This window comes from Martes martes, assembly GCF_963455335.1.
Source record: "Martes martes genome assembly, chromosome: X".
Lineage (NCBI taxonomy): Eukaryota > Metazoa > Chordata > Mammalia > Carnivora > Mustelidae > Martes > Martes martes.
The window spans coordinates 121,546,340-121,561,772 of NC_137897.1; the positions used below are offsets into that span (position 1 = coordinate 121,546,340).

General features: G+C 41.0%; 1 protein-coding gene across 5 annotated transcripts in view; it reads left to right on the forward strand.

The window, feature by feature from the left end:
• The window catches only part of BRCC3 (BRCA1/BRCA2-containing complex subunit 3), a 56,061-nt gene extending 42,884 nt beyond the window's left edge, over nucleotides 1-13,177 (forward strand). For all 5 annotated transcript variants that reach the window (XM_080794841.1, XM_080794843.1, XM_080794844.1 and 2 more), the window contains 4 exons: nucleotides 3,105-3,236; nucleotides 3,685-3,728; nucleotides 6,889-7,054; nucleotides 8,218-13,177. In XM_080794841.1, coding sequence (XP_080650967.1) covers nucleotides 3,105-3,236; nucleotides 3,685-3,728; nucleotides 6,889-7,040 — 328 coding nt within the window. In that variant the 3' untranslated portion in view covers nucleotides 7,041-7,054; nucleotides 8,218-13,177. The remainder of the gene's footprint in view (nucleotides 1-3,104; nucleotides 3,237-3,684; nucleotides 3,729-6,888; nucleotides 7,055-8,217) is intronic.
• The last annotated feature ends 2,256 nt before the right edge of the window (nucleotides 13,178-15,433 follow it).

The following is a 15,433-nucleotide window of genomic DNA, read 5'->3' on the forward strand; positions in this document are numbered from 1 at the left end:
GGTTATTGTTGATAATGCTGCTGTAAACATCGGGGTACATGATTCCCTTTGAATTAGTATGTTTGTATTCGTTAGGTAAATACTTAGTAGTGCAAAAGAGGGATTGTAGGATAACTTCTGTGTTTAAGTTTCTGCGGAGCCTCCAGACTGATTTCCACAGTGGCTGCCGCAGTGTGCATTGCCCCCAATGGTGCAAAAGGTTTCCTCCGTTGTCCTCACCAGCAGCTGTTGTTTCTTGTATTTTTTATTTTAGCAATTCTGGCAGATGTGAGCTGATTTTGTAGCTTGGATTTTCATCTCCCTGAGGATCCGTGATGTTGAGCATCTTTTCATGTGTCTGTTGGCCATTTGCATGTCTCCTTTGGAGAACTGTCTGTTTATGTCTCCTGCCCATTTTCTAATTGGATGATTCACGTTTTGGGTGTTGAATTTTTTAAGTTCTTTCTATATTTTGGACACTAACCTTTTATCAGGTATGTCGTTTGCAAACATCTCCCATCAGTGGGTTACCATTTCTAGTGCTCTTCATTTCTTTGTTTCCATCTGTTACCATTTTCTTTCTTGAAGAATGTCCTTTAATGCTTCTGGTAGTGTAAGTCTTCTGGTGAAATAGTCATTTGACTTTCATATGTCTGAAAGAAGTCTTAAATTCCATCTTTAAAAAATATTTTCGGGGCGCCTCGGTGGCTCAGTGGGTTAAAAATCCTCTGCCTTCGGCTCAGGTCATGATCTCAGGGTCCTGGGAATGAGCCCCGCATCGGGCTCTCTGCTTGGCCGGGAGCCTGCTTCCCTTCCTCTCTCTGCCTGCCTCTCTGCCTACTTGTGATCTCTATCTGATAAATAAATAAAATCTTTAAAAAATATATTTTCCATAGGTAAAGAACTCTAGGGTGGCCATTTTTGTCTTTTAGAATTATAAAGATATTTCTCTACCATCCAATGAAAAACTGGCTATCATCTTTACCTTTGCTTCTGTTTACTTAATATGACTTTTTTTCTGACTTCTCAAGATTTTCTCTTTTTCACTAGTTTTAAGCTCTTTGATTATAGTGTGCCATGGTGTAATTGTTTTCAGTTTCATTCTGTCCTTGGGTTTCCCTGAGCTTAGACATGTGAATTTACATTTGTCATCAAATTTACGAAAATCTCAGCTATTATTTCTACAAGTATTTTTTTCTGTTCCACTCTCTCATTTTCTTTGGATATTTTAATTATACACATATTTGGCCACTTGACATTGTCTCATGGTTCACCGATGCTCTGTTCATTGTTTTTTGGTCTTTTTTTTTTCTATCTGTCATTTATTTTATATAGTTTCTATTGCTGTATCTTCAAGTTCACTAATCTTTCCTTCTGTAATGTTTAATTTCCTGTTAATCCTATGCATGTTCAGTCTTTCCTCTAGCTTTCTGAACACACAGAATATTTATAATGATAAATGATTATTTTAAGAAGCTTGTCTGCTAATTCTTTCATCTTTGATATTTCTAGCTCTACTTCGGTCAACTTATTTTTTTTCTTATGTATTGGTCACATTTTTCCAGCTTCTTCCTATGCCTAGTAATTCTATATGAATGCCAAACACTGTTCATTTTACTAAATGTCCCCTTGAGGTTTCATATTGAGCCAGAAAGCACTTTGTTTATCAGCTTTCTTTTATTGTTAGAGAGAAAACTCATGTATCTGAGCTTATTTTTTTTCTAAGGAAAAGTTAATAGGCTTCTGCCACTGTAAGGAATATTTTGTCACCAAAAATTGAGGAGCATTTGAATTGAATAGATTGGGATGTGTGGAGAAAGAAAAATGCGTTAGATCACTCATTCCCAAACTTGGCTGAACACTGGAATCACCTGAGTAGTTTAAAAAATACACTAACCCAATCTAAAAAGGCCGTGTTCTACATGAGAGGGAGAGAGCAGGGCGAGAGAATCTGAAGCAGACTGTGTGCTGGGCTCAGAGCCCGATGTGGGGCTCAGTGAGGACCGGAGCCAAAACCAAAAGTCAGACACTTAACTGACTGAGCCACCCAGCTGCCCCAGTATTTGTGAATTTCTCACCTATTTCCCTTCAGGGGAGAGAATGGGAACTTCGGGCCACTGGTGAGCCCTGAGTTAGAACAAGTGAGCATTTATATGAGTAATCCCATATACATCATGAATATGATGGACTCACAGAAAGTCTGCAGCTACTCTTCCCCAGACTTTGTGGTGAATGTGTTCACCCCCCATGGAAACTTCTCAACCAAAGACAGCATTAATTAGCTATTCCCCTTATCTGGGGGAGTGAGCATAAGGACCCTGAACTCCCAAGGCCTCCGATACGTTTTTGAAAGCGGGCTTACATTTTCTAGGAGAGTGGGGAATGTTGACTCTGCAAATGGGCTTCTAATTTGCTCCCCAGGTGAGTTCATTTTGAATTCAGTCAAGTTTCAAGTTGAGCTACTAGATGAATGACAGGGATGTCTAATCTTCGAGTATACTGTATCCCAAAATTTCTATTAAGTTTATAGAAAACTTCTGATTATGACAACTCGGCATTAAAAACTAACCCATTCTTGGTATATGTCCAAAGAAAATGAAATATGGATCTCAAAAATGATATCTGTACTCTAATGTTCTTTGCAGAGTTATTCACGATAGTCAAGATACAAAAGCAACCTAAAGGTCTGTCAATGGATGAATTGAAATAAATAAAAATAGCAAACTCGTTGAAGCAGAGAGTAGAATGGTGGTTGCCATGGCAGGAGTGGTGGAAGGGAAAATGAGGAAGTGTTGGTCAAAGGGTACAAAGTTTCAGGATGAATGAATTCTGGAGATCTACTGCTCAGCATGGTGACTACAGTTAACAGAACAGTGTTATATACTTGAAATGTTCCAACAAGGTAGATCTCAAGTATTCTTACCACACACACACAAAGAAAGGCAACTATGTGAGGTAATGGATATGTTAATTGGCTTGAGTGTGGTGCTCCTTTTACTCAAAATATCAATATCAAAACATCGATTTGTATGCCTTAAATATATATCATTCCTTTTCATCAATTAAACCAAAATAAAGCTAGAAACAAACAAACACGAAACTGACCTGAGTTGATTGTCTCGCAGGTATGAGAGGATTGAGATCCCCATCCATATTGTACCTCACGTAACCATCGGGAAAGTATGCCTGGAGTCAGCAGTCGAGCTGCCCAAGATCCTGTGCCAAGAGGAGCAGGATGCATATAGGAGGATCCACAGGTGAAGGCCTCCCTCCTCTCTCATCTTGAATTCTCAGGGCCTGGTCCCTCTTTTCCTCTTCCGGAGGCCCCTTTCCTTTCACCTCTCATATTCTATGTAACATTCATTTCTCTCCCGCTGCACTTTGGATCCTTCAAGGGCAATGATACTTTTGGTTGTTAGAAAAAAACCAAGCAGTTACACCTCAGTAGCCCTACTGCCAAGCACTGGGTCTTGCCCAAGAAGTGTGGACTGTATGAAGTGAGACAGTGATTTCAAGTGATCTCTTTGAATTATCTTGAAGTTCTGAATAAAAGTATATCCTCCAAATCATGAAACATTTCACTCTAATGGAATTTAAATTATGCATATTCCTCTAATCCAATTCGCAAAGGTCCGGTGCACTTTATCATTTTGTTTTCCCTTCACTGTGGCTCTGCTGCTAACCTAAACTATTTTATCCCTTTAGCCTGACACATCTGGACTCAGTAACCAAGATCCATAATGGCTCAGGTAAAATTTCTTTTTCTAGATTATGGACAGTGATTTCTGAAATACTCAGCTGACAGAAACAAAACTAGTTTAAATGCTTGAAGTAATAGGTTCAAGTTCTCCTTGAATTTCCCTTTCCAAGAGCTTTGCTATTCATTAATCCCACTCCCAGCTTTTCTCTCGAACCCTGCAAACCCTTTACTGTATATGCTACCTAGAGTAAGGCTGGAAGAAAGAGTGGAATGAACTTTATGATCGACTTTCTCAGGGGCTATGCTGGTACATGTTTAATACCCAGTTCTCAGGGAGGAGGAAGGGCCCTGATTTTTTGTGTTTGCCAGTTTCCAATGTATAATACTCCTACCATGGCTGATTTCAAACAACTAGTATGGCGTCAACCAGCTCAAGGGCTTCTGAAATTTCAGCAGTAGATCGGCTTTCATGAGCCAATCTAAATTGGTTCCAGCACACCACTACCAGCCTATTATGGTGGGAATTGAAAGAGATGGATAGACAGACAGATAAAAGGAAGAATCTTTTTATGTCAATAAACACAGAAAGAATTCCTATATAAGGCCAAGGAGCAGAAAACTCAATACAGTATACATACGAAATCATTTTTCTCCAGCATACACACCTGCTATACCATACCTTCTCTTTGAATCACCCTGATTCCCAGGCCATTTTGTGTAGGCTTTCCCAGTGTCTGGCAAAGTCACCAGTGAGGAAGAAATAGAGGCTTTCAAGTTATAGGCCATTACTTTGAGACAAAATTAAAAGATGGCTTGGTATGTCTCTCCTATCACTTCTATCTGGAGGTAAAATATGACAAAGAATTAAAGCCACAGTAACTTGAACAGGATGGTAATAACTAAAAAATGAACAAATAAATCAGTAGAACTGAATAGAACCCACAAATGGGCCCATTTGTGTATAAGAATTTATATTTAAGAAAGATAGATAGTACTTCAAAGCAATAAATGCTACATACTTTATTGTTTATTGTTCCATTTATATGACATTCAGGAATAGGCGAAAGTAATCTGTGCTCAACAGCTGCTAGGGCCAGCAGAGTTCCCTGCGCTAATGGAAGGGATCTGCTTCTTCACTAGGGGTCGTTACCACAAACTGAATGAACTGTACACTTTAAACGGGGTCATTTTATTGTCTATAAATTATACCTTTATAGCTCGTTTTATTTTTTTTAAGATTTTATTTATTTATTTGAGAAAGAGAAAGAGAGACAGAGAGAGCACATGAACGGGGTGTAGGGGTAGAGGCAGAGGGAGGGCCAGACTCCCCACTGAACAGGAAGCCGAAAGTGGGGCTTAATCCCAGGAGCCTGAGATCATGACCTCAGCTGAAGACAGACACTGACTGACTGACTGACTGACTGAGCCACAGAAACGCCCCACCCCTTATAGCTCATTTTAAAAGTTAAAAAAATAAGGAGAAAAATATAAGAGGATATTTTTCAAACTCTGGGAAGACCTGACCTAAGTATAATCTGAACTCAGAAAAAGCCGACTAAGTAAGAATGAAAAGACTTATGGGGCACCCGGGTGACTCAGTTGTGAAGTGTCACCTTCGGCTCAGGTCATGATCCCAGGATCCTGGGATCGAGCCCCGCATCGGGCTCTCTGCTCAGCGGGAAGCCTGCTTGTCCCTCTCCCACTCCCCCTGCTAGTGTTCCCTCTCTCGCTGTGTCCCTCTCTCTCTCAAATAAATAAAATCTTTTTAAAAAAATAAAGAATGAAAGACTTTTATAGAGAAGTCAAATTCTTCATAAATGTTTTTAGAAGAAGTATGGATTTACGTGGCAGTTTTTCACCTTCTGGCAAAGATTAAATTGAGAGGTAAAATTAGGTGGGGATGTGTGGGAAGTGAATGCTCCCATGTACTGTTCCCGGAGGTAGAATTTGGTCCAGTCTGGAACATACTGGCTTATCAGTTTTAAGATATACATATAGTTGAATCTAGCAGTTCCACCTCTAGAAATGTATCCTTTAGAAATTTGTAGGACAAGTATGCAAAAATAAATCTAAAGGGATATGAACCACAGTCTTTATAGTAGCAAGGAAAATGGCTGCTGCTGAAGTGTCCATCAGTAGAAGACTCATTAAACTGGTACCTGCATGGGCACCTGCGTGGTGCAGTGGGTTAAGTGTCTGACGGTTTCAGCTCAGGTCACGATCTCAGGGCTGTGAATGGAGCCCCTCATCGGGCTCCAGGCTCAGTGTGGAGTCTGCTTGGGGCTCTGTCTCCCTCTCCCTCCCTGTCCGCCCCTGCCCTGCTCATGTGCACTCTTTCTCTTTCTGTCTGTCTCTCTAAAGAAATAAGTCTTTAAATTGGTACATGCATTCTGATGAACATTGTGCAGCCCTTAGGAAGGAAAGGCAGATCTTTACTGAGGCAGCAAGATGTCATTGTTATGTGGTAAAAAAGTAACATCCAAAATCATACAGTTTTTATTCAAAAGTATACATACAAATGCACACACATACACACAAATGTCATATATATAGATTCTGGAAGATATACCCCACAGTATTACAGTGGTCATTTTCTTTTTTTTTTTTTTTAATTTATTTATTCGACATAGAGAGAGAGATCACTAGTGGGCAGAGAGGCAGGCAGGGGAGGGGGGGAAGCAGGCTCCCCGCTGAGCAGAGAGCCCATGTGGGGCTCCATCCCAGGACCCTGATACCGTGACCTGAGCCGAGGGCAGAGGCTTTAACCCACTGAGCCACCCAGGTGCCCCAAGATTTATTCATTTATATGAGATGCTTTCAGGCGCGTTAAATTAATGTATTTATTTCTTAAATACGTGAAACATTTGAGCAATTTTTCTAGTGGACTTGTGGAAAGCTAAGTTGCCGAAAGCAGGGTTGTTGCACCCTAGGGCTTATGGTCATTTGTCATTTACACTGTGCGAAGGCCTACGGGCTGGGGAAAGAAACCTATAGTTCTTAGCCCTTTTGCCTAAGGGAGTAAAGACCTGGTTGTCTTTCTGCTTCTGTCTGACTTTTGGCCTCAAAACCGCTGTCTTCTTTGCTCAGCTCTTCTGTCTTTCCCCTGCCCAGAGATACGAAATCATCTGCTAGGCCGTCTCTGTGTGCTCACAGGTGGGGGGGGGGGGCACGTGGGGCTTGTCCTCTCAACCGTGTTTTTCCTGTCGAAGTGTTCACCAAGAATCTGTGCAGCCAAATGTCGGCGGTCAGCGGGCCTCTCCTGCAGTGGCTGGAGGACAGGCTGGAGCAGAACCAGCAGCACCTGCAGGAGCTGCAGCAGGAGAAGGCGGAGCTGATGCAAGAGCTGTCCTCCCTCGAGTAGTCGGAGGACGACGGGTAAACGAACTCGCTTTCTTCGGGCGGTGGCGGAAGCGTGCCCTGAAGGTTCCTGTGCCCTCACACGGCTCTCTTTATCTCCCCCGGGAGAATGTCAGGAATGCGGTCAACACGAGCCGTTTCCCGGAAAGTTTTATTAGGACTCAGTGAACCCTCTCACTGTGACTGGCCTGCAAAGTGCACATGAAGCTGCTTTAGGGTTTTTTAAAAGGCCACGGGGGCATATTGGCAAAATGTCCTGGGAGCATATTTTAAATAGTTACTTTTCCTTCGTTTAACTTTGGAGTCTTTATTTTCCATTTTCGACACTCCGTAGAGTAAGCTAAAGAGTGTTCCGTGCCTCAGTAACTAGTTAGTCAACTAGTTAGTCAGTTAACTAGTTAGTTAGTTAACTAGTTAGTTAACTAGTTACGAGGCTTCTGTTGGACCAGTAAATGAGTGCACTAGTGTTCATGGAAGGAAGTGAAAGCGGCTCACTAGCACCCCGCCTGTACTCGGAAGTCCTCACTGAGGGGCATATGTCTTGTGTCTTCCGTCTTGATCGCTAAAATGTTAGGTATCTAAGATACCTGTCAAAGCCTGAGTCTCCGTGAGTTCCCTTTCTAACCGAAATTGGACTCTGAAGCAAATTCCTATTTGGCAGATCCTGTTTACCTGGGGACTTCCATTATAATATAAATCTGTTTCTCCAGAAACATTAAGGACCTAGGATGTAACAAAAACCATATTTTAACAAGTTCTCTTGCATTATTCCTTCTATGTATAACCACAGAAGGTAAGTGCATCTTTAGAAAAGAGTCAAGCCTATTGCGTACTGGAAATGAAAGTGGGCGTTGGAGGAGGCGGGAAGAAAGAAAACAATCCCAACAATAGTGACAAAGGTTGGGTTTTGGTTTTGGTTTTTCTTCTTGTTTCTCCCTAGATTATTGTTTCTTCACATTTCAATGTGTACTCCAGCTGTGTGAGAAGTACTTGCAGGTCAAACTTTATCCCTGGGGGTGGAACCTAGAAATCTTCATGAACTCCCCAGCTGATTCTAAGGCTAACCCTAACCCTAACTGAAGTTTAAAAACCACTACCGTGGGGCACACGGAGTGTAAATGCTGTGTTGTCCTTAATTTCCCACAGCCACAGTTCTTCTCTGTCCTTTTCTTTCCCTATAGGAAACATGAAAATATCCAGGTATGAAATTAATTAAGCTAAATTGATTTTGAAGAAGTTGGAGGACTCACTTCACCTGGCTTCAACACTTACTACAAAGCTACAGTAATCAAGACAGTGTGGTTTATGCTCAACTGATTTTGACAGACGTGTAAAAGCATTTCAGTGGAGTAGTGATAGACAGTATTTTCAACAAATTATGCTGGAGTAATTGATACCCTGAGGCAAAAAAAAATGAACTTCGACCTAAACTGCATACCTTAGACAGAAATTAACTCAAAATATATCATGGACTTAGATGTAAGATGTAAAACCATAAAACTTTTAGGAAAAAAATCATAGAAAAATCATCAGGATCTTGGGCTAGGCAACAAGCCCTTGGCCTTCACTACAAAAGCACAGTCCTAAAAGGAAAACAATATACTAGACTTCATCAAAATGAAAACCTTTTGCTCTGTAAAAAAAATTAAGAGGAGGCAATCATCAAGAGAAATTATTTGCAAACCATATGTCTGATTAATCTAGACTACACAAAGTCAACAATAAAAAAGCCATCCAGTTGAAAATGAGCAAAAGACATGAATAGACGTCTCACTAAAGAGGATATTTGGATGGCAAGGAAGCACATGAAAAGATGGTGAACTTCAGTAGTCATCAGGGAATGCGAATTAAAACCACAATGAATTATGATTACATACTTAACAGAATGGTAAAGAAAAAAAGATAGTGAAAATACCAGATGCTGTTGAGCATACAAACTGGATCTCTTAGACCTTACAGGAATGGTGAATGGTACAGCCACTCTATAAAAGACTCTGGGAATTTCTAATAAAGTTAAACATCCATGTATCATACAACCCAGCATTTGCACTCCTGGACATTAATCCCCGAAAAACGAGAAGCTATGATGGAACAAAAATTTGTCCACAAATGTTCTTAGCAGCTTATTTGTAAGAGCTAAAAACTGGAACTAACCCAAATATCCTGCAATCGAATGAGTAATTAAACCAAACATCTGTACCATGAAATACTACTCGGCAATGAAGAGAAACAACTTGGGTACACCTTAAGGGTATTATGATGAATGAAAGGGCCGGTCTCAAAAGGTCACATACTATCTGATTGCATTCTTGAGATGACAAAATTATAGAAATGAAGACTAGATTAATGATTGCTGGGAATAGGGACCGGAGGGGGAATGAGATATGTGTGACTATAAAGGGATAATACGGGATGTTCCTTTGTGCTCATGGAACAGTTCTGTCTTGATTATGGTGTTGAATACATTATCTGTGCTAAAACTACATAGACCTACACGCACCCACAAATGAATGCATGTGAAATCTCGTGAAACTGAGTAAGGTCTGTAGTCAAGTTAGCAGTATTGTGCCATTGTCAATATGTCGGTTTTGAAGTTGCACAATAGCAATGTAAGATCTTGCCACTGGGGGGAAACTGGGTAAAGGATACATGGGATTCACTGTACTATTTTTGCAACTTCCTGTAAATCTATAATTACTACAAAATAAAAAGTTAGACATATTAAATAAGGAACTAGGAGGAATGGTACTTAATTTACAGAGTAAGAGTGATGAAAACTCAAGGGGAATAAAATGATTTGAATGTTTTTGTAGGCCAACGTTGAGCACATGTCCCTTTCCTTTTCCGGGCTTCATTTTTCTCATTTATAAGGCTAGAGTGGATCACCACCAAGGTTCCTTTTAGCTCAGTGTTCAGTCCTTAAAAGTGTTCAGCATCACAAGGAACAGTGATGAAAAGAAGATGTATCCTTACTTTCCCACCTGCGCCAATCGGGCTTACTGTTATGCAACCCTGTATCCCCTCCCGGTCAGTAGATTCTCTTTTTTCAATCACAGCCAAGACTCTGATGGGAACAATATACACCTTTGCCTTCTCTCTCCATTTTATCATTTCCTATTCATTCAAGTCATTGTGTTCTGACCTCTGTCCATATCACTCTGTTCAAACCACTCCTGCCAATGTCACCAATGACCTCCAGGACATAGTGAACGTCAATGGATGATTTTCATGCCCTAGTAAACCTCTCAGTCTGGATACAACTGGCCACTCTTCTTTGAAATCTGCCTCTCTTGGCTTCTGCTATTTCCTGGTTTTTCTCTTCTCTAGCTGTTCCTTCTCAAATTCATTCAGAGGCTTCTCTATTGTTGCTTACCTATAAATGGAGTTGACAGGTAAATCTGTCTCCATCCAGACCTCTATGTGAACTCTGCATCTAGATTTCCACCTGCCTTCTGCACATTTCCACTGGCTCTCTTAATACGTCTGAATCTGAGCTCCTGGTTTTCAATGTAAACCATATTAGGGGATATTTCCTACCAGTGTTTCTTACCTCAGTGAATTGAACAACCGTTTGCACACATATGAAATCAAATAGACATCTTCAACATCTCTCTCCATTACCTTCTGAACTGTTTGCACTGATAGAGTTATGGCACTTAGAAATTATTTTTCTAACCTGAGAGTACTGGGTACCTGATCTCACCCATTTCAAGAGGCAGTGGTTCCCTCTAGAAAACAGCATGGAGATTCCTCAAAAAGTTGAAAACGGAGCTACCCCATGACTCAGCAATTGAATGACTGGGTATTTACCCTAAAGATACAAATGTAGTGATCCGAAGGGGCACGTGCACCCCAGCGTTTATAGCAGCCATGTCCACAATAGCCAAACTATGGAAAGAGCCTAGATGTCAATCAACAGATATATATAATGCATCCATCAAAAACCCCCGAAATCTTGCCATTTGCAATGACGTGGATGGAACTAGAGGGTATTATGCTGAGTGAAATAAGTCAGGCAGAGAAAGACAATTATCATATGATCTCTCTGATATGAGCAATTTGAGAGGCAGGGCAGGGGTTTGGGGGGTAGAGAAGGGAAAAAATGAAACAAGATGGGATCGGGAGGGAGACAAACTGAAAGAGACTCTTAACCTCAGGAAACAAACTGAGGGTTGCGGGGGGGGGGGTCGGGAGAAGGTGGTGAGGTTATGGACATTGGGGAGGGTATGTGGTATGGTGAGTTCTGTGAAGTGTGTAAGACTGATGATTCACAGACCTGCACCCCTGGGGCAAATAATATGTTATACGTTAATTAAAAAAAAAAAAAAAAGGTGGTGGTTCCATGCCTGAAGAGGCAAACTGAAAGGATTTCAGGCTACAGCAAACCCCCCCACCCCCAACCACCAAACTGATCATTTAACCCCTAGAGCAGAGAGAAGCTTGCCTTGTCCCCGTCTTCAGCTGTGGAGCCCTGGCTTGGAGTTTTTGCCTGGGAGAGAAGCAGTCCATAAAACAGATACTCCTGATCTCTTTCCAGAGGAACTGACTTCATTTGCAACAGAATGAGGAACAGTTCAAGCCTAAGGGCACTTGTACAAATGGTAGAGATAGTGGTGAAAGCCAATGTGTGGAAGTGAACAGCCATCTTGAAAAAGAAGAGCAAAGCAGGAGGAACACACCAACCGATTTCAAAACTCATACAAGACAGTTTGGTACTGTCACAAGGGTAGACATACAGATCTCCAGAATAGAACGGAGTGTCCAGAATTAAACACACACATCTGTGGTCAGATGTCTATAAGGATACCGCGACTATTGAATTGGGGGAAAATAATCTTCTTAACAGCTGGTGTGCGGACAATTACATATCCACATGCAACAGAATGAAGGTGGACATCTACCCCACACATATTCAAATATCAACCCAAAATGTGTCAAAACCCCACATATAAGAGCTAAAACTATAAAAACCTTAAAAGAAAACATAGCAGCAAATCCTCATGACCTAGGTTTTGGCAATGGAGTCTTAGTTATGACACTAAAAGCAGAAGCAATAAGGGAAAAATAGATAAATCGGACTTCAAAAAGTAAAAAGAATGCAGAGAGTACGAGAAAATATTTGCAAATCATATAAATAAGAGTCTAGCATCCAGAATGTGTAAAGTACTTTGACAACTCACAAATATTTCTTTAATGAGCAAAGGATATAAATAGGTATTTCTCCATAGATAAACAAATTATCAATAAGCACGTGAAAAGATGCTTGACATCATTCATAATCAGGGAAATGCAATCAAAACCACCATGAGATACCACTTCACACGTGGTAGGATGAAGAAGTATGATAATGGCAAGTGTTGGAGAAATTGGAGCTCTTGTGAATGTAAAACGGACAACAGTGGTTCCTCCAAAAGGTAACAAGTTATACATGAATGTTTATGTCAGAACTAGTCAAAACAACCAAAGGGTGGGAACAACCCAAATGCCTATAAACTGTAATGGATAACCCTCACCCTAACCCTAACCTGTACAATGGAATACTATTGTCATAAGAAGGAATGAATTACTGGCACTTGCTATAACACAGATGAACCTTGAAAACATTATGCTATGGAAAAGAAGGCAGATACGAAGGGACACATGTATCTGGAATGTCCACAGCAGAGAATCCACAGACACAGCAGATTCGTGCTCGCCAGGGGCTGGAGGGAGCAAGGATACAGGGATGAGAGCCGAAAGGTAACTCTGGTGATGGTTGCACAGCTCTGTGACTATAATAAAAACAATGTGTGGTCTGTCAATTGTGTCTCAATAAAGTTGCTTATAAAACATGAAAAAAAGAGGACTCTTCCATGCAAATCCAGCCAACCCTGCAGGCCGGCCTTTTTCTCTCTACCTTGAACTCCCTAAGCTCCCGGCTGAGGAGATAAGAGGTAGTATCTCTTTTTGTTAGAACAAAAACAAAAGAAAACAAATTCTTCTTAGAGTTTGGACACAACTTGTAGTGAAGAAAAAAGGGTTAAAGTAACCTTGTGATGTGAATGAGGCTTGGGCCAATTGATTGTATGTATCGTAAAAATGTGGAATGGGTGTTAAAATGTGTTACGTGTTTGAGCTACACACATTTATAAAGTGTTAGAAACTTTCTCTGCTGTCCAAAATTTTTACTGTTATAAATAATGTCTTGGTTGTGGCTGTCCGCCAGGTGGAGTGATTGATAATCACCAATAAAATCCAGATGCTAGCGAGCATTTCTTGAAACAAGGCAGTGAATGCACAATGCTTACTCCTTCTGTCAGTCAGAGAAAAAGAGCTAGCTCTCTTTCCCAAAGTAAAGAATTTCATGTTCCCGATAAAACAACAACAACCACAAGCTGTAACTCATGCCAAAAGTTGGCCCATTTGTTCTGTGGTAAAAGACGCTGCATCAGACTTTTGATCCCCTCTTGGGCAGTTGGTGGAGCCAATAGAAACAGGAGCTGTGAAGAAAACTAACCAGCATGGAGTGTACAGCCTGAAGCAGTCCTGTCTTCACGAGCTCCTTCATTAGGGCTAGGGTGGTCTTTACCCCAGTGCCTTCCTTTCCTTGAGGCCTCTGGCGCACTGATGTTCCTGAAGATGCCTAGGCTTAGTTCACAGATATGTCAGCTCACTTAAGGCCAAAATAGGTTTCTCACCCCCTCCAGCCTCCAAATTAAATATTTCTATTTAAATGGGAGGTACCTTTCCAGGGAATTGACACATTGACAAACCAAACCGCCTGCGCAGCTGTACCAGGACTGGGTTAGGGCCTCAATTATCCAGTGACGGCTCTGAGTTGTGCAGCCCGCCCCCCACCCTGTGAAAAAAACGCTTAAAACTGTATATGAGTGACTTCTACTAAACATTTAATTAAGAATTTATACCAATCCTTCTCAAACTTTTCCAAAACATTAAAGAGGAGGGAACACATCCATATTCATTTAATAAGGCCAGCATTACCCTCATACCAAGGCCAGACAAGGATACACAGTAAAATGAAATTATAGGCCGATATTCCTGGTGAATATAGGTGCAAAATTCTCAACAAAACACCAGCAAACCAAATTTAACAGCACCATAAAAGGATCATGCCTCATGATCAAATGGAATCTATTCCAGGGATGCACGGATGGTTTAACATCGACAAACCAATCAGTGTGATACACTACATCAACAAGATGAAGGTTACAAATGTACCTCAACATAAAAGCAATAGCCAACAAGCCCATAGCTAATATCATCCTCAATGGTGAAAAGCTGAAAGCTTTTCCTCAAGCTTCAGAAAATAAAACAAGAGTGCCCTCCCTCACTACTTTTATTCAACCTAATACTGGTAGTCCTGGGTACAGCAATTAGGCAAAATTAAAAATAGAACTACTGAATGATCCAGCAATCCCAATTTGGGGTATATACCCATAGAAAATGAAATCAGGATCTCAAAGACATATATGCATTCCCATGTTTATTGCAGCATTATTAATAATAGCCAAGATATGGAAACAATCTAAGTGTCTGATGATGGATGAATGGATAAATAAAATGTGGTATGTATACAATGGAATATAATTTAGCTATAAGAAAGAAGGAAATGCTGCCATTTGTGACAATATGGATGAACCTGGAGAACATTATGCTAAGTGAAATGAGCCACGCACAGAAAGACAAATGCATGATCTCGTTTATATGCAGAATCTAAGAACACTGAACTTATATAACCAAAGAGTAGAATGAGAGAATGATGGTGGTTGCCAGGGGCTGAGGATGGGGGAAATGGGGAGAAGTTGGTCAAAGTGTACAAACTTTCAGTTCATAAAATTGTATACTTGAAATTTGCTAAAAGAGTAGATTTTAAGTGTTCTCATCATACACAGAAAAACTGTTGGTATGTCAGTATGTCAGTATGTCAGTATATATATATATATATATATATATATATATAGATATATATATATATATATAAAGTCCTCAAGGAAACTCAAGAGCCAAGCAATGGGGTGGAAAGTAGCTTTTACCCCATTTTATCTGTGGCTGCGCACCCATGAGTGGTGGCATGAAGTGGGCTGTGCTGAGGGGAACCCAGCAGGAACTGGAGCCATCCCCCTCTTTGGGGGGAGAAGCTCATGTGAATGACAGGAGAGGGATCTCCTCCCAAAGATACTGGCATTGCCTGAGTGCCACTTGTTGGCGCTGCCAGGGACCCAGCGACTGGGAAAGCTCCCGGCAGAAAAATCCCAGCTGCTATTCCAGTGTCCCAGGCTCCCAACGGGCAATGACCATGCTAGGAAGAGGCAATGTTGCAGCCACTGCAGCTGCTGCCACAGCCAGTATTGCAAGGTCCCCGACCCAGTATCCACCTGGTTGTGGGCGCCCTCCCTT